The sequence below is a fragment of the Aphelocoma coerulescens genome, chromosome 1 (assembly GCF_041296385.1).
Source record: "Aphelocoma coerulescens isolate FSJ_1873_10779 chromosome 1, UR_Acoe_1.0, whole genome shotgun sequence".
In the NCBI taxonomy this organism is placed as follows: domain Eukaryota; kingdom Metazoa; phylum Chordata; class Aves; order Passeriformes; family Corvidae; genus Aphelocoma; species Aphelocoma coerulescens.
In genome coordinates this window covers 101,507,432-101,531,593 of record NC_091013.1, presented here as the reverse complement: position 1 = coordinate 101,531,593, position 24,162 = coordinate 101,507,432, and the positions used below count along the sequence as shown (strand labels likewise).

At 40.3% G+C, this 24,162-nt stretch overlaps 2 protein-coding genes across 2 annotated transcripts; one reads left to right on the top strand and one right to left on the bottom strand.

Annotated features, from left to right (window-relative positions):
- Positions 1-750: 750 nt before the first annotated feature.
- CEP97 (centrosomal protein 97) lies at positions 751-18,201 on the bottom strand. Its single transcript, XM_069021893.1, has 11 exons — positions 18,126-18,201; positions 15,769-15,911; positions 14,661-14,819; positions 14,163-14,264; positions 13,576-13,689; positions 12,524-12,690; positions 11,230-11,394; positions 9,340-9,473; positions 8,025-8,799; positions 6,874-6,949; positions 751-6,124 (listed from the first exon to the last, which is right to left on the bottom strand). The coding sequence occupies exons 1-11, from the start codon at positions 18,175-18,177 to the stop codon at positions 5,414-5,416; spliced, it is 2,598 nt and encodes an 865-aa protein (XP_068877994.1). The 5' UTR covers positions 18,178-18,201; the 3' UTR covers positions 751-5,413.
- A 203-nt stretch (positions 18,202-18,404) lies between these two features.
- Positions 18,405-22,202, top strand: RPL24 (ribosomal protein L24). The gene is made up of 6 exons (XM_069021907.1): positions 18,405-18,481; positions 18,597-18,672; positions 19,783-19,893; positions 21,008-21,144; positions 21,540-21,603; positions 22,075-22,202. Exons 1-6 carry the CDS (start codon positions 18,477-18,479, stop codon positions 22,153-22,155), a joined length of 474 nt encoding a protein of 157 aa, XP_068878008.1. The 5' UTR covers positions 18,405-18,476; the 3' UTR covers positions 22,156-22,202.
- Positions 22,203-24,162: the final 1,960 nt, after the last annotated feature.

Below are 24,162 nucleotides of genomic sequence, written 5' to 3'. Positions count from 1 at the left end.
TTGCAGGGATGGGGTATCCATTTCTCTGGGCAACCTGTTCCAGTGCCTCACCACCCTACAGTAAATACCTTCACAGAAGAGCAAGAGTCCCACTCACAAAGTCTTTTCTTTGGTGTAATGAAGTAGAAACACACAGTAAAGACTTCAAAAATGTCCACTAACCTCCATATGTTACAAGTTGAATTAAGCAAAACAAACTTTGTTGTTTTAGTTTTTGTTATTGTTATTTTTTTCACCTTTCAGAGAACTGTGTTGCAGTAAAACATGACTTTCACGTATTTCTGAGCTCCTCGACTGTTTCCTTTGTTAAAGCCTGAAAGATTTTTAATTAGTCTTCATTTGCTTATGAACAGCCAAAAGAGTAGGAGAGGCAACCCCACACGTTGCAATGGTGTTTCTCTTGATAAGCTCTTAATCTTAATTCTCTCTCTAGCAAACACTGTACAGAATACTGCCACATCTTTTAATTTAAACACAGCAGGTAATGAAGAACATGAAAGAGGGCCAGCAATAGAAACAAAGGACTGCAAATCACAAAGACTAATTTCAGTGTCATTGGTGAACTCATTTCAAGGACCCTATTACACACTTACTGTCCTAGGCACTGGAACAGTGGCCGTCAGATGTCTGAGCTATGCTTACCTTATCATCACTTGCTTTCTACTCCTGAGCTTCCCATCTCCAAAAGAGCCCTCCAGTTGCAAGATTATGACTATAGCCATAAGAGTCAATATAAAGTACACCTTAAGATTTTCAATAAATGTACAAATCATTTATTTAAAATTCAAAACTCAGAGATACAAACAAAATACTTAAGAAACAATAAATCCAAAATGTAAACACTTATAGAAAATATATGAACTGTACCAATTTAACCACCCACCATTCTTCACAGAAAACAGCAAGAAATAGAAAGACAAATCAATACCCAATTGTTCTTTTTTTCCTCAAATTCTAGTTTAGAGGTAGAATACTCCTGTGAAAGTCTCAAAAAAAAATTTAATTCAGTAGAATTATGCTACAAATTAATTTGGCCCATATACTTATAAATGTAATGAAGCCAGAAAAAAAGATTCTTACTGAGAGCTCTTGTACAATAAAATTTGGCATGGCACTTTCCAAGAGATAAAGCACCTTTCCTGATAAATACTGGTTTATGTTTTTGCAAGAAAGGGATCCTGTGTTTTTTCCATTACTGACAAAGAAAACATTTAAAAATAGACAAAGTCACAACTTTTTGGCAGGCATACAGAAAGTGTTTCTCAGTAACTTGTCCTAGAAAGCCAATCTGGGGGAAAAAAAGAGTGTAACTATTAAAAGAAGACATTTTGAAAGAATACTTTATGAATACTTTATGAATACTTGATGCATACTTATTTGGGTGGCACAGTCCTCAAGGGGCAAGTGGGGGGGAAGTTAATATAATGGGAGGAAAAAGAAGAAGTGTCTTTTCTACTAGCTGGGAAACTAACCAGTTTATACATTTTATTGTCATTCAGTCAGGCTCCACTAACTGCTACAATTCTATCCTCTCAGGAGAAAGTGCATCTGTGTGAGACACACTAGAACATCAAATTCAGTAAAAATTACCCAGGTAATCTCAAAGGAACATATATTCCATTTTTGCTCATCAAATAACCTGCTACAAGTAGAAACAAAAATTATAATTCTTCAGACAATATATACAAATTCATAAAAAACCAGGAACAATTTGCAAGCTCAAATACAAACATTATTCAGAAAAAAAACCTTTTTTTTTTTTATATAGAGACTGGCTGCTAAGTGCATTATTTAAACTGCTGCATGCAAATAGTAGAACCTATGGTTGTTTAAGAAACTTAACTATCAACAACTGCTAGGCTTCTGCAATTTAGTTTAGCAAGGACTTTCTCAAGTATTTGCTGAAGGACATTTGTGGTTCAGAAACAGTAAAATAAAATTTGCAGTCTTAATGCCTTCTTGCTTTATGGTATAGAGAACCACTTGTTCCAGCCTTCAGAGAAAAAGGCAAAAGAGTCATTTCTGCCACAGACTAGCTGAAAATAGGCTTGCATGTGCCAGCTATCTCATTTGGGGCAAAATTACTTGTGTGGTACAATTTAAATAGTCCGAGCTATATTTATCTGATTTTTCTGAAGCAAATTAAAGAAGCATTTGAATTGTACTCACAACAGAACTGGCAACATTACCTGGCAAATAACCAAGTTATCTCTCCCACTAACACTGGAGGATTAGCCCAGGACAAAACACAAGAGATAAGCTTTTCTTCTACAAAGTACATTCTTCTGCTGAACATGAAGCCTTGCAAAAGGAAAGAATACAATATTAACACAGGAAAGTTTCAGATATATTTTAGGCCTTCCAATTCTTTTATGAAATTTCCATCATCTCTAAAGGAAACTGTGCATCCCTATCCAGGTAAAAGAATATTACGTACCTAGATTATGGAAATTTATCTAAACAAAGATGAGTAAATGCTAAGCCATATATTAAACTATGATATTTCCACATCATGATTCTTTGAGAGCTCAAAACAGGGCTGAAAGAAGACAATTTTAAGTATATATCCAGTTTTATTCCTTACTTTTCCACTGTATCCCTCATTATGTCTCCCCTTGTATGTATTTTAATGGTCAGGATTAAAATATTTTCTCTATATACAAACTAATTACATTTAGCCCTGTAAAAACTAATCCAAAACTTCACCATTCTTTGATTTCTCTATATTTAGGCAACTCATCTTCTACACATGCAAAACTTTTCAGAACACTAGAAAAAAAACTTTCTAGTATTTCACAGTTTCCCCAAAAAAGTAAGATAAAGCTGACTATTTGGCAGTACATGCTTCGCTGTACCTACATAAAACCACTTCTGGATATACAGGTCAGACATCAATAAGGGTAACAGCTGACCTAGGCAATAGTTAAAATAAGTTGCCTTGTCTTTGTGCTTGCAAGTCCTAATGACAAAGGAAATGTCAAGAAACATCTAGGGCTTCCATAAAAAATTTACTTTCACCAAGTTTTCGCCCTCTGATGCCTCCAAAATTAGAGTTGTTTCACCTCTAACTGTGCAGCAAAAGTGACAATACAGAACAGCAGAATATGTATACTCCCTCAGCGTCCTCAGAAGGTGAAACCTGGTTATTCAGGCAGTGGTCTAGTTCCTCCCAGGTCTTGCAATAAAGCACTCTCCCACGAAAGAGAACTTACTGCATTGTTACACCTGACCACTGCCTCCAGAGTGTAAGATCCAACAACTGCTTCACAAACTGAAATAATTCCTCTCTCAAAATTCAAAGAAAGTGTTTGGGGGGGTTTATATAAGATATTGACATTCAAGGAGCTGACTCCTGTGAACTGCAGATCCCCAAGCATGGCAGATTTAAAGCCAAGTTCAGAACCTTCAGAGGACAAGGGTATGATCATGTGGACTACACACTGCTTTGCCTTGCCCAGGTAATCAGATGTTGTGATACATTAATGCACCTGTACCATTTTCAATACCCAAGCACAACTGTGCTCTAAGATCTAATTATGAATATGGTCATGCTACAAATGTGCTGTAACCACATTCAGTTAGAAAGACAGCACATCAAGAACCTACCACCTCAGTTGTTCTGGGTTTTCTTTAATGCTCCCATGTATGCAAGGCACAGCCAAAGGTCAGCCTGACTGCAGAGACAGCTCTTTGGAGAAGTTGGTGCTCTAGAACTTTTTTGGGGTGGGAGAAAAAGAGATGATGGCTACTCTATACACAGAAGCAAGCTCTATTCTTCCAAGATGAACTTCACCACTGGGAACGTGGCTGGTACAAGTCCAATACACCATTTATGTTCTAAATAAAGGGTATTTTGAGGCCTCAAGAAGATACTGGCCTCATACCAAACTCCTGAGTAGTGGTAAATTTCAGCTCAGAACCTAAAGCAGACATGCAACCAAAGCTTTCACAAAACCCAAATTATTTTACATGGTAACGTGGCCGTCAGAGTCGCTTTAAAAGAGCGCTGGTTGGTTTTAGTGACACCATAGCACCAGAAGTTAACCTGTGGATCCAGAGAATTATGATAAGCCTGTGTCTTTGTAACTGAGAAGTAAGCATTAGCAAACTACTGCAACACTGGCCTCCCAGTACACATTGCAAAATGCAGCATCAGCAAACGCAACTGACCCCTGTAAATCACAACATCAACTTTTATTTCACTAGTGTCCATCACAAATCACATGGCAAAACAGATTTCCCTTGTCACTGTTGAAGTATACTAAGATACCTGACCCTTTCCCATTAAAAAACCCAACATAGCAATGGCTAGGCAAGATAAACACTGGGGAAGCAGCAGGAAAGTAGAAAGCATAGTCTAGGTATCTTAGCATATTTCCTAACAGAGAAGAAATACAACTTTTTATCCACGTCTAATTAAAATGTCAAATACTGGAGATACAGGGGAAAAAAACCAACCAAAAAACCCAACAGAGATATGAGGAAATAGTTTTAAGTCATGGCATTTACTTTTAGTATTTATACCTGTAGATAGAAGTAGTTGTGATCCATCAAACTCACTACTGTCTCAAAAGCCATGCAAATCTAAACCCCACAAGGACACTAGCATCCTTGTTGAGGAAAACATACACCATCAACTCTCCTGCTGTAACCCAGCAGTGTAGTCTTGGAAATGATGTTCCCAAATCACATGCTCTTCGGAAATTCTTATTTACTCCTGGCTGCTACTGGTCCCATTTTGAGTCTTACCTGAGAAAGCAGGGAAATTCAATCCCAGGGCAAACAAAGGTCAAGGCTTGTTTGAAGCTCCCTGAGGCCTCTCTCCTCAGCTTCAAGTTATTTACAAAAAAGTCACTGACTCAGACACTGGTTTTCTGGAATGCATCTTTGATACACTGACCAAGCTACTCTTGTTAAAGTCAAAAGAAGTCTGAATTTTCAACTTTCTCAGCAGGCTGTATTCTGCCTATGACAGGATACACTGCCTGTATTGACTTCATTTCTTCCCATATTGTTTGCTTCTCTTTGCAAAATAAGAACTTAATCCTTCTTTGTAGGAAAAAAACCAAACAAATACTTACTAACAGTCACCAAAGCAAATTTACAGCAAACATTACCACCACTGCCACACCCACCCCCCAATCTTCACAATTCATTTAATGGAGGCCAGTCATTAGGATACCAGTTTTATGTTTGCAAATAAAGTGCATAATGATTGTCACTGAGAACTTTGCTGATTCTAGCATAGTTAGTGTCAATCCTCAGCAACATCAGTAAAAGAGTAATTACAACATAAATTGATAACATGAGTCAAAATATGAAACAGCACACATGAAAAATAAGTTTTGTATAAACAGGAAAAAGAGAAAGGAAAGTGAAATGGAATCCCTAGTCCCTTGTGGAAATGAGCCCATTATACAGCTATCCCAACATGCAGCATCTGAAACGAAGAATCATGGTCTGTTTGCTTCCCTTCTACTATTCCTGAATTCAGTTTGTAGCTTTCTGGTGGTGTCTGACACATTTCACCTTGGACAGGGGAAGATGTTTCTTGAGGGAGCTCTACAGAGACGGTGTCAGAGGAAGAATCTTGGCTTTCTGCTGACACAGCAATTTGTAGACAGCTGCCCTCCATTTCCTCATTGCAATCTGTGTCTTCATCAGCCTCTTCCAGCTGCTGAACAGATTTCAAATACTGTTGTATCAGTCCATTGTCCTGCTCATTACTAGAGCTCTCTTTACTTTGCCCACACTCCCCAGGATCCTCTACATCTGAAGAACATGCTGAAACAGAATTGCCACATTGTTTGATGGTTTCCATTGAAAGGGAGCTCTCAGTTTCTTCAGCTAAACTCTTTTCAGAGCTACACAGGTCACCAGCATGAGTCTGATCAGCCGCAGAAGAATGAAAACCAGAATCTGGGAACTGCAATGAAGACTTTTCCGGAAGATCATCCTCACTAGCTGGAACTAACAAAGCAGAACTAACACCTGGTGGGGTTTCTTGCTCCACTGTGGATGACTGAATAGGTGGCTTGAATGAACACGAAGTATCAGCTGAAGGGATCTCAGCACCACCTAAATTTTGCATCACTGAAAGCTGCCATTGTTGAAGGGATTTAACCTGTAAAGTATAGAGAAAAATTCATTATGAAATGCAACTAAAAGTATTTTGATTTCTACAGGATTGATTTCTTGCATTCAGCAACCAACCTCTAGTATAAAATCTAAGACCAAGTGACAAACAAAAGGCTTGCTACATCTTTAGGGAAAGTTTGTTCTTCCCACTGAAATCAGGGTTTTTAAACCTACATGCCAAACACTGACAGAGCACACAAACTCCCAATTCAAGTACCTGAAGAAAATGAAATCTGTTCTTAAAACCAGAAAGGATTTATCTGTTTTTAAGCAAACAGCTTTATTTTTGGAAGAATAGCTTATTAAAAGATGTATTAATACAACTTTCCTGCTTCAAAAACAAGTTGCTCACAAGCAACACAGCTTGACATCACTTAATTTGCCATGGGCATTTACCAGTCACATCATTCTTCACAGTTCTGCTTATGTTTATTTAGCTTTTCTTGCATTTTGTCTTCTTTCTCACCAGGCCACAATTTAGTCTTTAGTAATAAAACCAGTGTTCTTGCACTAATGCTTCTGAAGGTTATTTTCCTCCACAATGCCAGTACAGCAAACAACACAGCAATACGATTCTATTAAACCACTCAAATCATCATTGGGAAAACTGAACCATATTGACTATCTCTTCAAGATCTGCAGTATGAAATAATGCAAATTCACATATAAGCAGATTCAAATTCAAATTTCAAATTCACATGTAAGCAGAAAAACAAGAGGACTAAAATTACTTACCTGGTTCCAAAGAAATTTGACAGCTTCCTCCTGTACAAGCCTCTGCATTTTATCTTCCTCTCTTTCTTTTCTTAGTCTGCAAGAAGACACATCCAAAATTTATGCAGCTAATAAGCAACATTTGGGTAACAAGAGCAACAAGAATCCATAAAAATGCCTACTTATGTAACAGCACTCTTGAAAGATACAACGGAGCCTAACATTAAGAAATTACTGCAGTCTGGCTTGCCATAAATACCCAGCTGCTGACTTTGAGTTTCTTTTTCAGTCACATTTAAATTCTGCTTCCTTTTACTGCAGCACATTTGTTGGCTTAGCTATAATGTGTCTTTTTGTAAACTGAACCTGAGCTCTTATTTTTTCCTGTACAGCTATCACCCCTCCCACACACCAAATAGTACTTCATTTCAAATTATGCAGTCCCCATTGATACGTGGATGGAGTATGATGTGTAAGCACTGGGAGTTTCTGGAGGTTCACTGAGCACTCAACTTCATTCACAGAACTTTTGTCACTTGTGATAATGAAGAGAAAGAGCCTGTCAGACTGACAGCTCCAGGCTGATCCAGAAAGATATTAAGTAAAATCCAGAATTTTTGTCTTTGTCTTACAAATTGAGAAACTTTGACCATGATCTCTTCCAAACATGGATTCACAGGATCAAAAATTAAAACAGAACTGACCACAGAATCATATGTTAAAATTGTATCATTTTCAATTTAAATTTTAATTTAGAATTTCCTCTACCAACAAGGTAGAGGAAATTCTTCTTTTCACCAGCAACAGAAGAATGACTGTCAATATGGACACTTGATTTATAGACTCTGTAATTGTGAGGAGACAAGTAAAAAAAAAAATCCCACTCAGCAATTTCTATTTTGAAATATGTAAGTCCTGCTCATAGAGGAATAGAAAAATGTGTTCTAACCCAATCCATTTATAGAAGGCACTTTGAGACTCTGAACAGCTACGTGCAAAACTGTGCTTACCTTACAGGAAGTGATCCTGTAATGTAATCAGTTTTATGTGTCTGATGGTAGGTTCTACTGTGAGTAGTTATATCAAAGCCCATCTGTATCTGTTCTGAAATACTCTGGAATGATGGTTATATTCATACAGACTTGAAAATACACACCATGACCTCAACTTACTTTTCTATTTCAGCAGTTAAGCAAATGATGTGCTCCTGCATTCTGTTTAGTCGAATTTCATTCCGCACTTCCTTGGCTCGAGGATGGTAGTTCCTCGTGTAAAATCCTCTCCAGGAAGCTTGAAGCTTGGTAGCTGCTTCAGTCATCCTTTGCAGTTCAGCTGCACCTTGATCAGCTGGTGCTGCACCTTGCACAGCCAATGAACCAGACCTTTCTTCTGTCATCTGGTCAGGACAAAGAGTTTTCACTCCTGATTCAGCAGCTGATGAGGTGCTGGGGTGACTGTGCAGAACTTGGCTTTCAGAGGCCCTTAAAGAGTTGCCAGTCTTTGCAGCCAGGCCAGCTGTTCCGGGATCAGGAGCAGGCACCTGTGGTATCTCTTTGATATTCTCTTGTGTTTCCACACTTCCTGCTGCTCTATTAGGGTGCTCTCCCATAACAGACAAAGCTTCTTGCTTGTTAGTTGTTTCTCTACTACTATTAACATCTCTCACACATTCAGTCACTGTATCATCATCATTTTCTTGGCCCAAATTGATTCCATGTAGCTTCAGGTCTGAAGCAGGAGACACTGGAGACAATCCTGAAGCAACTGGCATAAAAGTAGACTCTGAGGATAAAAGGCTGCTGTTTAGTTTGTCTTCATCTGTCTGTACATCTTCAAGGTGTAGCTCCTTGGGAAAGCTTCTTTCAAGAGGAAAAGTGTTCTTTACTGCACAGGAATGATCATTGTTTGCACTTGGTCCAACCCAAGAATTCCTCTGGATGACAGGTTCTAGCCAAGCAGAAAGCGATATTCTAGTATTAGAGTATTTCAATAATAATAATAATAATAATAATAATAATAATTCATTTAATTCATAGGGATTCACAACTTGGTTTTGACAGTTAGCAACTGGGTGGGTAAGAAGATCCAACATGCTAGTAATGATGAGCATGATTTCTGTATCAGGACAATACTTATCACAGTAACATCCAAACTTGGCAAATACCAGGTATAGGAAATTGCACAAACTGCACTTCCTTGGAGAATAAACTTGTATAAAACAGAAAAGTCAAAGTAGTAACTCTTTAGTTTGTTGGATTGGGTTTTTCACCTAACCAACCTACTAGCATTTCAAGACACAAATAAGCACGGACTGGATTTTTTTAGAAACGAAGTATAACTTCAGCTGAGAAAACCAAAGATGAGCAGAATAAAATAGTAACAGGGCCTTGTTCTGAAATTCCCTCCACAAAGTTAGCACAAAGTTATGTTCAAAAGAAAAATATTTATCTCCACAGGTAAGATCACAGGTGCAGATAAGCTACTTACCCTTTTCAAGAACTATCTGTGATGGCTGGGCCAGGCCACTGTGTTCATGAGCAACTGGCACTGTTTTGCTGGGAGCAGAAGATGTAGGTGGTTCCTCATTTTGGTTTTCATGCATCAACTGCCTCTGGTGGAGTCTAAGCACAGAGTGCAGCAACAGATTTTATGTTTCTTTTAAACTTTCTTTTGTACAGAAAACATCTAAAAGAAACTATGAACTATTCCAAAGGAAACAAGTGATCAAAACATTCTAAACAAGAGGCTAGTTATTCAGACTCCTATACCTACAAGACACTAACAAGACTACTCACAAAGCAGGGGACTGCAGTCTTTTCCTGCTCCCCTTCCTCCTGCCCCTCTTTCTTCACTACAGGTATCAAAAAAGAAAAAAAAAAAAAAAGAGAAAAAGAGAAAAAGCCCAACATGCAATTCTGACTATAGACTGAAAACCATGAGGCATTACTACACACAAGGAAGGAATGCAGATATTTTAAGTATCTAATGTGGAATACACTATGTGTGCAGGTACAGACAAGTTTGAGGAATGATGGGAGTGTCTTTTACATTTGAAAGTGAGTGAATCAAGGAATAGGTGTTCCTGCTACTAAAGGCCCAAAATCCTAGTACAAATCACCACATATTGCCACAAACAAAATCATCCTTTAAAACCCAGAGAACACACGGTTGTTTCAGCCCAGGTAAATCAGAAGATCATGAGGCAGAGGTCAAACTGCCCTATAAATCATATATGCATGTGCATATATATGGGTGAAGATTTGTGGGGATTCCTTTTTCTGATAGGGTTTTTTGGCTTGGTTGTTGAGGGTTTTCTTAATTTTTAAAGAGCTGTATTTAGCAGACCACCTTCCTGAATTTTCCCCAGAAACATCATGTGAATGCCAGAGCACGTAGATAGAGATTCCAAGGTCAAGATGCTTTGACTGCACCTTCTCCTCAGAAACAACTACAACGTTGCTACAATTTTCTCCTGGAGGCCAATTTACACTTGCTAAGTGTACAGTAACTCCTTCCAGATGCTCCCAAGCTTCTGGCCCTTTTGAGGAGATACCCTTCTTCTAACCACAACATTTTTGTTGCTCAACTTTTTAACCACACTATGCCACTTAGGTAGCCTGCTCCTGGGAGCTGAATTTTCTGCTTTATCTTTCCACAAAAAAAAAAAAAAGTTTGTCAATAGGTCCTGGGGAATAGAACAACCTGTATTGCTCCATTTTCTGGCTTCTGACCAAAATTAGTTCACCTTTACACGGATGAAAAATGCACCATGATAACTCTACTTATCTATTTGCACAGATCTTAGCAAAACAGCTACTGCTGGCAGAACCAGCAGGCTGTCCAGAGGCCTCTGCTGACAGACCTCAGATGCCAGATAAAGATGGACAAATGCATCACTGGGAACAGCGTCCCTCAGAGGACAACCTTAACTTCAAAACCAAGAAAGAACCTTCCAACAATAAAAAAGTGGCTAATACACCAGTGTATCACAATAGTCCTCATTTACAATTAGAATGAAAGTTAAGCAAAGCTCCTTTTTGAGGTTTTCATCATTTTTTCTGTGGCAAAAGAAATCCCAGTACACAGTTTGTTTATTTTAATCACAATTCTAACACAAATTACCATCAGAGTCCTACAAAGCACAGACTTAAAAATATAAAGAATTTTCCCCTAGATGGCCCAGAAAGCAGGAAAACACTCCTGCTACTGCTGCCTTGCCTCTCATTCCCATCTTGGATGCATACTATACATTACACTTTGCATCTCCAGACCCCACTGTTGCTTTAAAATACTTAAAATGAAATCTTACTTTCTTTGTTAGACAATGTAATTGAGAACATAATTATGTATCTTGTGTTAGATATAGTAAGTTCTCACCTTTGCTTACTCAGTATTTTTTCCAGTTTGGCATCCTCTTCAGTCTGGAGCCCATATGCAGATATGAGAGGACAAACAGTAGCCAAGTACTGAACTAGCTGAACATGCTGCCCAGGTCGATATGACCTTCCTTTCCCTTGACTGTAGAGCCATTCTGCTTTCAAACTGTTAGGAAGGGGGAAAATGGTCACCTTTAATGAATGGCATAAAACCAGTAACTCTGTTTTTTTAGTATGTACCAAAGAGCTAATATACAACTCTAAGCAAAACTTGGAACATGTTCAGTGCCCAGGGAATGCCATTACCAGAACAATGAATAAAGTATTCATTCATTTAAGCATCAATGAAACAAACAAAAAACCCCCCACTTGTCCCAAACTGTGGGGTTTTTGCTTTGTGTGTAATCTTTGAGCACTGAAAACACATTTGTGCCAATGAACTTATCACCAGAGCTTTCACAGAAACAGAGAAGTTCACAAAAACATGCAAAATAGACAAAGAGACCAAATCTTGCCAAAGTATTCAACAAGTCTGGTTTTTAAATTAAATTAATTTCCACCTGAAAATATTTAATATAACACATTGACATGTAATAATACAGTTAATACAGAACACTCCATTATTCATGAAAAAAAAGTCTAGATTTCTAACAGGCAAGTTTTCAGGAAAGTCACAACATGCTATGGTGAAACAGAAATAGAATTGGTTTACCTTTGACCAAGAAAAGGGAACACTTTTATTTTAGTAACAGGGAAAAAGGGACATTAATATCCTAGAATACATTCATGTCCTGGACTGGAATGTGTTTAAACTAGATAATACTTATGCTTAGACTGTTCTGATGTCCAGAACTTTGTCATGCAGATATCATAGTGATATACTGACCACAATGATACAGTAACAAATGATTTGACCAAAATAATATTTAACTAATTAATAACAAAAAAAAGCCAAATGTAGAAATGCACACACAAGTCATGCTTTTTATATAAGGGCACATTTGAGCTTCCCCCAAGACAACAGCTTTAACACCTGCTGATTGTCACATTCTGCAAAGTCAAAGAGGCTGTAAAGGGTAACAGACCACTGATGAAATGGTACCACAGTTTTGTTTTGTAGAAGTACTTCTGTGAGTTGAGCAACAAAACAAAAGCCTAATTTCATACTTTTATTTAAACAAGCTGGTGATCCTACATAATTCCAGTGCAACAGATGAAAAATTTAGCTAAAGCAATTTTAGCTTAGCCAAACTTCATTTGATAATTTTAGAGATTTAATAATACTATTATGTCACCTTTCCTTCTGAGAAATCACATATCCATCAAGAACTTTAAGGTTCAGACACCAGCTGACAATATAAGGCCTGTAGTCAAAGCCAGGGACAGAAGGTGTGGCCATCACACAAGGATTGTTCATAACTGACAGCTGCTCCAACTGGCGAAGAGGGGCCAGGAAAGAAACCTTGAGAAAACGAGATACATTTGTTAACTGAACAGAACACAATACATTTCTCCTAGATGCAGCTGGACAACTCATGCAAAATAACAGAATGACAAATAAATCAAAAATCACATTCAATTTTTGAACACAAAGGACTACGAAGGACCTTTTATCAACTACTGCCATTTCCCATTAATTCTCCAGTAAGTGCTATTAGTCCTTGGAAAATATTGCTTTGTCATAAAATTGTGGGAATGGGGCTTTATGTATAGAAAGGTACAGTACTTCTATGACTCCAGTTGACTAAAACAGGTGTTGGATTTTGAAAACAAACAAACAAAAACAAACAAAGGGCAAGCCAGAAAGCTGGAGAAAACACCGTCCTATTTTGAAGGGAAATTACTGCCAAAAAATTTTCCTCCTACTTAAAATCCCAACCAAGAGTTTTGGCTGCTATTTACAATAAACAAGCAAAACAATAAAGACAAAAGTCACAGGCAGATTATTTGCTTCTCTTACACAGTGTTTGAAAAATAGGTCAGCGGCAACAAGTGCAATTCAAACCTCTGTTCTAAACACAGCAGCTGCAGAAGCAGTTAATCAGCTCAGCTTTCAACTTTCACACAACCACAAAAGATAGGAATTTAGGCCTGAAAGTAACATCTTTGAATAATATAAAAACATAACAGAAAAAAGACAAAGTTTCTTTCCAGACTAAATTTTAAAAGATATCACCTAGCTCGTGCAGCTAATGCAGACATGGTTATTACACACAAACAATTGAACTATTAAAAGTTGGGTTGTTTCAAAGAAGAGAGCCCATTTTCAGTTAGAACCTCAAAAAATTGTTCAACTTCCTTCTTTCCATCTACCAAAACACAAGGTGATCTATCTTCTACATCTTACCTCATTTAAATCTCTGATTTCATTTTCTGCCAAAGAAATAACAGTCAAACTCTGAGGTAGGCAAACTGGGGCAGTGCGAAGTGAAGTTATAATATTTCCATGTAGCAACAGGGTCTAAAAAATACAGTGATTAAATGAATGTTTGATCAAAACCCTCAGATTTCTTTTTCAGGCATCACCTTAAAAAAATACGTGCAAAAGAACTATCATTAAGGCTATCGGGTCACAGTTACCAAAAAATGCATTTGGAAACGTTTTTCTCTACAGTGTGCATGCCAGGATAATTAACAGCATGTTTTGTCTTGATTAATGATAGGAGATAAGAGAACAAAGAGCTATGAAGAAGATATCACCATCATATCTTTATCAAAATCATTAGAGTGGTTACATAAAACCACTGCCTCAGTTCCTGCAACTTGAAAACAAGGAAGAGAATTCTTACACACTTCCCTCTAGAAATTACAGTTAATTAATTAAGATGCTCCAAGAGCTAGTGTTTGAATAGTGAATGTCTAAAGGCAGAACTTTTCAAAGCAAATCTCTTTATGTAAAGAATGCAATAAAAACAGAGATAGAATAACATCTACCTTCAGCGAGGTAAGCTTGGAGAGATCGCTTAATTGAGCGATGTTGTTGTCCGACAGATCGAGATGCTGAAGAGACAGACAGGAATTGATTTGTTCAATGGCCTACCAAAATAAAGAAGTCAGTTACCCACAGGAACTCTTTTTTAGCCACTAAATAAAACCAGGTATCAATAACTATAAATTATTTTGAAAGCTAAAAAAACCATCAGCTAAATAAGCCAAAATAAAACCCATGTTCGAATACAATCATATTTTAAAGATAGTATTTTTTTTTCCTGTTTTGGAGACTATTTCCTTATTCTCATTTCATTTTGATATCAAACCTTTTATTTTCCTGAGACAACTCTACTCCAAAAGCTGCCCTCTTCTATTTCATAAGCCAGTAGACAAAACATTAACATCGTTGTTCCAATCAAAACATATTCAGATTTCTTTGCAGCATTTTCCAAATTTCTGTAACACAAGATTCTCGTAAATGCAACAGACTAAACACTTTACCTTAAGGTTATTTCCTGCCAAATTCAGCCATTCCAGGTGCACCAAATCCTTCAGCCCTTCCACATACCCAATACTATTATGAGGCAAGTTGAGCACTCGGAGCTTGGTCAGTTTTGCTACACCCATCATTCGCACCAGACGATTGTTGGCTACAGAGAGCTGCAGATGGACACACAAAAGAAACACTTTTAACTACACAGACAGAATAAGCTTCTACTTTTAGTAGTTAAAAATCTAGTCCAACAGATACTTGGTCAATCTACGTTATTTCATTTTCAAGTAAATAACACAGACAAAAAGCCTGCAAGAACCAGGAAATAAATTACTGATCAAAGAACATAAGTCTTCACAACTCACTCCACCAACTTAAGAAGAAATTCTCCTAGCAATAGCTAAATAAAGGAAAAAGAATGAGGAATTGTGTCATATGAACACAAGGTTTTAATATCAGAATTGCCAATTCATTGTGTAAATTGTTGCCCCACTCCTGGTGTAAAATTGCACTTACTGTCAATATGGCAGAGGACAAAATATATTTCACAGAATTCTCAAACAGGTCCTGTACTAACAGGACTGTAAACCACAAACTTTTTAAAGGGTAAATCCTGATTAGACATACACTTCAGTAACATGATCACCAAGCTGGCAGTGTGATGAAGGTTTGTTGTAGCAACAAACCCCACCTCTGCCAACTCAGTGTAGCTTGTCTGTAGAAGTTATCAGGCAGCTTCGAGTCTATCCAGAGGCAGTTTCAGTGATAATACAACATTATTTCTAAGGTTACAAAGCTCAAGCACTCAAAAGCTAAGAATTATCAAAATTTGAGTTATCAGTGACTTCTCTAAGTGTTCTTATGATGCCCCTCCCCCATCAGGATTTATTTAGCTCATTTTTAGTTACCCAGGTAATTCACAAAACAGCCTCCTCCACTATCAACTGTACACCTCCACTGAAAACAAAGCTTTCTACTTTAGTTAGCCACCATTTATTTTCCTCTGAAGACAGTAACTGCTAGCTTACTTCAATTGCATAATACAGCCTTAAGGCAGAAGATGCTAACATCATAGCACCCTTATTTGATAACAATTTCAAATCAAGGAACACCGACCTGCATCAGATTCCTGCATTTCTCCAAGTGTTCCAATTTAATTATCTGGTTTTTGTCCAGAATCAGAGTCTGAGTATCAGCATCACAGGGCAAGGTTGGACCCAGTTTTTGCAATCCTTGACCTGAGCAGTTGACTACCAAGCCTTAGAATAAAAAGGAGAAAAAACAAAAAAAAGCACCACAAGGTTTATATACAAGAACATGTACTGAAAAAGCAATGCAAGATAAACAGATTTGTTTTATAATGGATGCAGATAATTTGAAAAAATGGATTAACTTTCTTTTTTATGTAAAACTGAAGCAAATTACTTCAGCTAAAACACCTCAAGAGTAACTGATCCAATTAATGGAAGATATACATACCAGACACTGTCCCAGTTAAGAACTCTGGTAGAATTCTGGGAAAGTCACAACAGAGCCTCTGAAGTGAGATGCAGCAAAATTCTGACAGCTAAATTTAAAGGTGTGATCCTCAAAACTCCAAATTTCAAAAGAGCCTAAATTTTAAAATTCTTCAGAGATTTTAAATTTTGAGCAGCTTGACAACTACCTATGTGTAAGCATTCTAACTAAACTAAGAAGCCATTCATGCAGCCATACTACAGTACTGGGGGCATTGGGAGGAACAAACTGTAAACAGGCTAGCATACCATTTACTTAATGCAACACACAATGAAAATGTCCCATGCCAAGAGGGCTATTATATAAAGTTAAAAGGTAAACATGTGCCATCTACAGGGAGCCTGAGTCACTGGGTACCCAAAGTGATAACTGATAATAATAATTTTCATACATTAAGCCTCTGCTGTGTATTTGATGTATTACGGTAGTGCTTGTTCTTCTCTTACTATCTGTTCAGTAAATAATGCTTCCTTTTTCAGCAACATTTCCAAAATAGTGTTCTCACCTCACGTGCTGTACATATTAATTCTTACAGCTTACAGGTTTTTGAGGCTTAGTTATGCTATGGATGTAGACAAACATTTTCTGTGTACCATTTTGTCAACTAGAGACCATGGATTTCTAAGAAAGACGTCTGATGACATTTATTATATTTCCACTGTTTTTTCAAATCCATGGCTGCCCCAAGAGCTTTGTAGAGCAGCAAGGCAGAGCCAGCAACCGTCACACTCCTGTCTTTGCACATTCAGGGAGAAAGTACTGCTTGTTTCTCACTCAAGTAGTCACTTCTGCAACCACTTGGTCACTTTGATTAACAGAGAAACTTTGCATCTGCTCATTTATCCAAGAGTTTGTTACAGAAATTCACAACTGGCCCCTCTGGACTAGGGGAGAGGCAAAGACCCACAGTACTGAACTGCAAGAGTAATCCCTTTATTCATGAGCGTGAGGTGTCCCCTTCAAAATGGGGGACTTGGAATGTGGCTTTACACACGGTTTTCAGAGATTTCCAGTATTCAAGTAAAACGTGATCTAACTGCTACTTAATACACACAACCATTTGCAAAGAACCTGTATTTCTACGGCGACATCATCCACCTGCTTCTCTATTGATCTAGACATCCCTGCAGTCAGGCTTGCTATAATCACTTCTCCATGATGCCAGACAAAGGAAGGTTTTCACAGAGGTGTTAAACGACCCTGAATGCTGGCATTATTTCCCTTGTCTGGAGGTATCCTTTATAAGCACCTTCAAGACTCAGAGAAGCATAGGTCCCTCTTTCAAAATGGTCTGTCCTTCTCCGCCTTGTAACAAGCTGGAGTCCTCTAGTTCGCTTGCTTAAGCATGACAGTTCCGTATACGGCATGAATCGTATGTACCTGTATAAGTCTAAGAAATTAATACGATTTCATTCTATAAAGACTCATTGATATAATACCTGGGGAACGAGATTTTCGTAATAGGCTTTCAGGAGCCATAAAAACATTTCAAAATTGCCTATTTCTCGTATGGCAGAAAGCAAGGAACTACACCCTCAGAAGTGGCGCTGTCTCCAAGACCTCTCAGTCCCCTCCTCTAGGGAAACCGGGCCCTATTTAATTCAGATCCTGGCCTGTAAAGGTTCTACAAGGCTGCGCGATCCTCAGCACGATGGACAGCCGCTCCGTCCTGCCCCGAAGCAGAGGCGCTCCTCAGGGCGGGAAGCGGTGCCCGCTCGCCCCGCGCTGCCCCGGCCGCTTCCAGCCCCCGGGGGCCCTCAGGGGCCGCCTGAGAGCGGGGGCAGCGGCAGCGGAGCGGCTGAGCCGGCCCCTCACCCCGAGAGGAGGGGGCACCGCCGGCTCCACAGCGCCGAGCCCCCCGCGCCTCCCCGAGCGCCACAGCACCTTTCGGGACTCGCAGGCCCCCAACAACGCGGCCCCACCGGCCCCCGGCACCTGTCCGGGGCTGCCCTTACCCGCTCCGGCCGCCTCATCCCCCGCCCTGGCCACAGCGCCGGCGGCCGCCATGCCCCGCGCTTGACAACACCGCCAGGCAACCGAGCACCAGGCGCCGATGGGCCAGGACGCTCCGCCACAGGAGACGGCGCCTCTTATCCTGGGTAGAGCGGCGGGTCCCACGTCCGGGGCTACGCCGGGGGAGCCCGGCCGGGCGAACGCTCCGCGAAGCCCCCGCGGTGCAGCCGGGGCGGGGCGGTGCTGCCCGGCCCTGCCCTTCCCGCTCCGCTCCCGTCGGGCCCCGCGCGCCGCTCCCGACACCGCCTCCCGGCGTCCCCTCCGCCTCTCCGGCCCCTCGCAGCGCCGCCATCATGAAGTGAGCGCCCCGTCCGCCGCTATCCGGGCCCATCCGCCGCGGGGAGGCCGCCGCGGGGCCCCGGCCGCCTCCCCCGGCCACCCGCGCCCTCCCCTAACTCTTCTCTCCCGCGCAGGGTCGAGCTGTGCAGCTTCAGCGGGTACAAGATCTACCCGGGCCATGGCCGCCGCTACGCCCGCACTGACGGGAAGGTAGGAACGGGGCGAGCCCCGCGGTCGACGGCGGGAGCGGGCTCTGCGGACGGGCGGGCGCCGCGCCCCGCAGAGCGGCCGGGCGGTGTGCGGGGAGCGGAGGCCGCGCCTTTGGGGTTGTCCGGAGACTCCGGTGGTCAGTACGAGTCGCTCGTATTGAGCGGTGTGAGAACAGCATCGGTGTCCAGGTGCCGTAACTACCGTCAGAGCTGCTCCGCAGGAGATCCGTGCCGTGCTGTAATTTGGGATTGGGTTTTAGGATGAGGTTTGCAAAAGGGGTCTTAAAATAAAACAGCAGGTATAAAGTACCAAAGTTTTGTAGAAAATGCTGCTTAGACATCCTGCGTCTAATGCTGAGATTTGCTGGAGCCAACATCTAGTCTTCCAAATTAATTGAGTAGAAATCTTTGGGGTAGAATAGGGTGGAGAGCCCTTTCAAGCTATCGTGTCATATGCAGACAGGACTGTCACTGCCTGCAAAAAGAGGGCTTGGCTTTTGAGTATCCCAGTACAGCTGTCTTGCTCTACAGAATCTCCTGCAAAATGACCAGGAGATAGACTGGTTGAATCCTTGTGACCACTCCTGGGAATTAGGTTGTACTTTAGATTGAATTACATAGCTAATAACAAGCCAGCCTGCTCATTCTGCCTGTTGTTTTAGACAAGCAGGTTAGTGTCACTAGGCAAGAAGGAACTGGGTGGAGCATTGATCTCCCTGTGTTCCCTAGGCCAAATTTTGAGTCACTCCACATACAGGAAGTACATTGTTGCTTGAGGACAGACACTTGGAAGGAATGATGCTGGACACAGCTATTGATGCTGTGCCTGAAATACACAGCAGCTCTGGATGCAAGTGGTAATTTGAACTTTTCTTTCAGAAAAATGAAGCTGCTTCAGAATGCCTTGTAAGACATCAGTTTGACCAATGTAACAAAATTCAAAACTTTAAATTTCTTGAATTATCTTCTAAAATTTTTAATAGTCAGGGCTGTGTTTAAGAACTCCAAAAGCATCAATGTTGAAAAACACTGACTCAAAGAATACTTAATGCAAACTGTGATAATGTCTTCCACGGCAACAAAGCTTACACAAAACACTTTGCCTTCCCAGGTTTTTCAGTTCTTGAATGCAAAATGTGAGTCTGCATTCCTTTCCAAGAGAAACCCCCGTCAGATCAACTGGACTGTTCTGTACAGGCGTAAGCACAAGAAAGGACAGTCAGTAAGTACATACCAGCTAATGGCACTGTAAGTTGGTGACCAAAAGATGTGGTCACTGGTCTGTTAGAGGTCACTTGAGCTTGCCAGTGTTCAGCAGAAGCATGACCCAGGTCACCAGGTTGAAGACTGGTCAGTAATGGTGAAAATGTGAGCACAGTTACGTGAGTTTATACACCACTTCAACAAAACCATTGCAGTGGTGTTGTAGCGCTTCTTTAAGGGACCACTCAGAGCCACAGTAGGTTCAGTAGATCTTAATAACTGTAGGAATGGCATATGTTTTTAAAAGTTAGTTTTGGGGAAGGTGGGTAATGCTGTTTAATAAGCAGACTTCCTAAAAGTTTGGTCTCGTAAACTTCCTGAATAGTGACAACATAGGGAGCTGATTCCAGGGTTAGGGGAGCAGCGATGACACTCTTAATATACTCTCCTTGAAAATGTTAGCCTGTATCTTAGCAGGTCTTTTCCTATGTAGCTTCATTGCATGAAAAGAATAAATCATGAAGGCATGTAGCATGAGGTATCTCCAGTGCTCTTGTTCAAATGTGCGCGGCAGAAGAGCTCTGAGAAGGCTTACATCAGTGCAGTAAGTCAGCGTTCTTGCCAGTTTGGTTGAAGAAAGACAGTTAATGCATGATGGCTTACACTGCTCCCCAGCACCTGATCCCACTTGAATAGGTGTGGAGTGTCTTCCTTTTAGAAGACACCATCAAAGTTTTCTCCTTCCCTTTTTTTCTTCTGGGAGTTACAGATGGCTGAACTTTTGACATTATTTTGAAATAATTTTTTTCATACTTGCTGTAGAAGCCTGGAAGATAGAGGGGCTAATGTGTGTGTCTCCAACACTGATAGCTGGATAGCTGAGGAGCCAACCAAGGATTGTTGGTAATAACACACTATGGAAAGTACAGGATGTGGCTGGAGAAGGGGCCGTACGGAGGTAGGGCAGCACTTCTGTGTACTCAACAGAAGGATTCTCTAAAGTGAGGAGTTAAATTCTACTTTGGTGTACAGTTTCAAATAGCTTAAATCTCAATAGCAGCTTGTTTCTGTAATTGTTGTGTGTTTAATGTCTTGTGCTGCTCATTGTCTGTGTTCGTCTCCTGCCCTCTTAGGAAGAGGTCCAAAAGAAGCGCACGCGCCGTGCAGTGAAGTTTCAGAGAGCCATCACTGGTGCCTCTCTAGCTGAGATTATGGCCAAGCGAAACCAGAAGCCCGAAGTACGAAAGGCGCAGAGGGAGCAAGCTATTAGGTGAGAAGTTGGAGAACACTGGAGCTATTCCTAGCTTTTCAATGATTACAGTACTTTTCATACAAAAGCTTAAACTATAGGTGAGCTCCGTGTTTTATAAGATTTTTTGTAGGGTTTTTTGTTTGCTTTTAATCTATGTATTTGTCTGTAATACTGAATAATCTTGGCAAGAGATAGTAGCAGCAGAGAGAGGTCTCGTCTTGCACTCTTCCATTGTATTGTGATACACAGTTCTGCTGTCTCTGTGGAAATCTCCCCAGGGGATAGTGAACATGGAGGAGAAATCTGCAGTAATACATTCCTTTCCTGATCTTGGGACGCGCTTACAGCGCTGAGACCGGGAAAGAGTGAATGGCAGACACGGATAACTTCCTCTTTTTTCTGTGAATTAACAGGGCTGCAAAGGAAGCCAAGAAGGCTAAGCAGGCAACCAAGAAAACAGCTGTTTCTGCTGCAAAGGTGAGATGCAATAGGAAAATAGAAACTATGAAATGGAATACACCATGCTGTAACACAACACACAACATTCTGCTGTGGCACTTTATTGGAAATTCCCATTCCTGTTTTGAGGAAGCAGTTTTGTAACTTTTTGATGTGAAAGTTCCTCAGCTAGACTTTTGTACTGAAGTTAAACATACCCAAACAGCTGCATAGAATGAATCTTTTTTACAGAGTAAGTAAATATTACAGTAAAACAACTTTTTGACATAATACCAGATATAATTGATAAAAATTTGTCTGAACGTGAATATTTACTATCTAGGAACCTGGTGACAATATATTGATGAATGCTACCATGTTTCATTATCACTTATTGTAATTCTAGTCTGATCTGATCTGATTTCCATCAAGAGTGTATAGAGGGATACATAGGATATACAGGACTGCAGATAAACAGCTTTTTGCTCATACTTCATTATTTCTCTACAGGCCCCTACAAAGGCAGCACCTAAGCAGAAGATTGTGAAACCAGTCAAGGTTTCTGCTCCCCGTGTTGGTGGAAAGCGCTAACTTGCCAAACTGTTGGTCATGCTGAATAAATATCTGATGGAATTCCATTACTTGTGCCATGGTCTGCTCAGCTGTGTGAGATACACTGAAGGGAATGAATCTGTGAAATAACCATGTCTGGGTTTTGCAGACTGAAAAGCATCTTCCTGCCATAAAACACTTGGTTTCTTAGACAATCTGCTGTATTAGCACATGTTTCCCCACTCCTCACTGAGTGGCTGAGCTAGCAGGGGAGATGGAGCTGATGTTTGAGGAGTGTTCTTGCCTGAAGGACAGAACAGTGCCTAAGCTTATTCTGCATCTATGACAAGTGACATAAAAAGGTTTCTAAGCTCAGACACAAGCTAAAGGAGGTGTGAAGCAATACCATCTGTAAGTCCTGTGTTGTGGAATGCACGTAGCAAGATCCAGAGAATCAAATAAGGAAAAGGTTAAAAAAGGGAATGGTTTCACAGACTGCATGGCATTTACACACAAAGGTTCAGATGCAACTTCTGGGTTGGGAAGTTACAAAATGATGAATTGCTGGAAGCTGTTGTCAGGAAAAGGATGCCTGTGAAGATTGAATGGCTTCCAAATACAGCTGATGAGCTGATGGTACACAGTCAAAGCTCATTTAGGTTCATATTTAACTTCCTGAAAGCAGATACGGGTTCTCTTAGTAATTTTCCACCCTCCCACCGCTAGAGGGATTGAAATTCCTCACGGGAATTCCTCTGTCTGCCTAAGTAACTGCACTGTGCAGACAGCATGCCCAAACTTTGCCACAGGTTTGCTGGACAGCAATAGCCTTGGCAAGGCAAGTTCCTGACTTACCAGAACAGGAACCTTCACTATTTTCTGGATCAGTTAGTTGTCTGTTGATGCCACATCTTAATGCCTGTTACCTCACTACACCCGTCAAGAAGGCAGCTGTGTTGTCACATTTCAACTTCCTTCAAAGTCCTTTTGGGCTTCAAAAACAATGGCCATAGTGGGCACTGTGGGTTATGGGCTATAATTTTGAGCTATACCTTGTCTGGGTTTTAATAAAATAGATACAGGTCTGGATGAAGGCTGCAACCCACTTAAAAAAGGTCTGTCATGATTATATTAATGGAATTTGCACCATGATCTTCCAGACAATTCTGCTTTTTGCTATTTAAAAAACCCCATAGGGGCTACTCATGTTTAGAGTGAAATTTAAGGCTTTTAAACTAGTTAACACACTTGAAAGGGAAGGAGCCAGAAACTGGAGGGGGAAAGAGAGGAAGAAAAATCGCCTGTAGTTAGCAAGGAAAGGAATTTTTAATAATTTAAATCTGAAGGCTGAAAACACTGAAATTTACCTGTGCTAGTGGTGATTAGATAAATCACATCAGTGTCTTGTAGAAAGCACCTGGTACCCTGAACGTGTCCTTGTGAATGCTTTCAGCTAAGAAGCTAAAAATCAAGATGAGCTTCTACCATCTGCTTGAAACACCATTAATGATACATACAGAAATTGATTGGCAGATATGACTAATTAATAGGTCAGTTATTTGTTAATGCTTTGAAGTTTGCAGGCTTTGGCTGCCTGGTGTCACTGCAGTGGTGCACAGAAGTGCTTCACGATTACTCTTCCCTGATGTTTATTTCTGAGTTCTAACTGATTTGGGGAGAAGGAGTAAAGAATTAACAGCCTGTCAGGTTATTCCTCTCACAAGCTATGCCTCGAGTGAAGCAGGCTGTTCTAAGCAGGGCCTAAACCTGGTGTAACAGCACGTTATTCAACTCAAACATAGATGTAATAGAATGAATTAACATGGAAATGAATATGAGCCCTTTTGTTTACCTAATGCAATGTAATTGATCCTCTATCAAGTATTTATCATAAAAAATTGAGTACCTAGGTCTGTCACAGACCCACAAAATAGTTTAGGTTAAGAAGGATCTCCAGAGGACATCAGTCCAACTCCTTCTTTAAATCGTGTCTGTTTAAGATCAGATTGCTTAGTATCCAGCTGAGTCTTGAACGCAGCTCCAAGG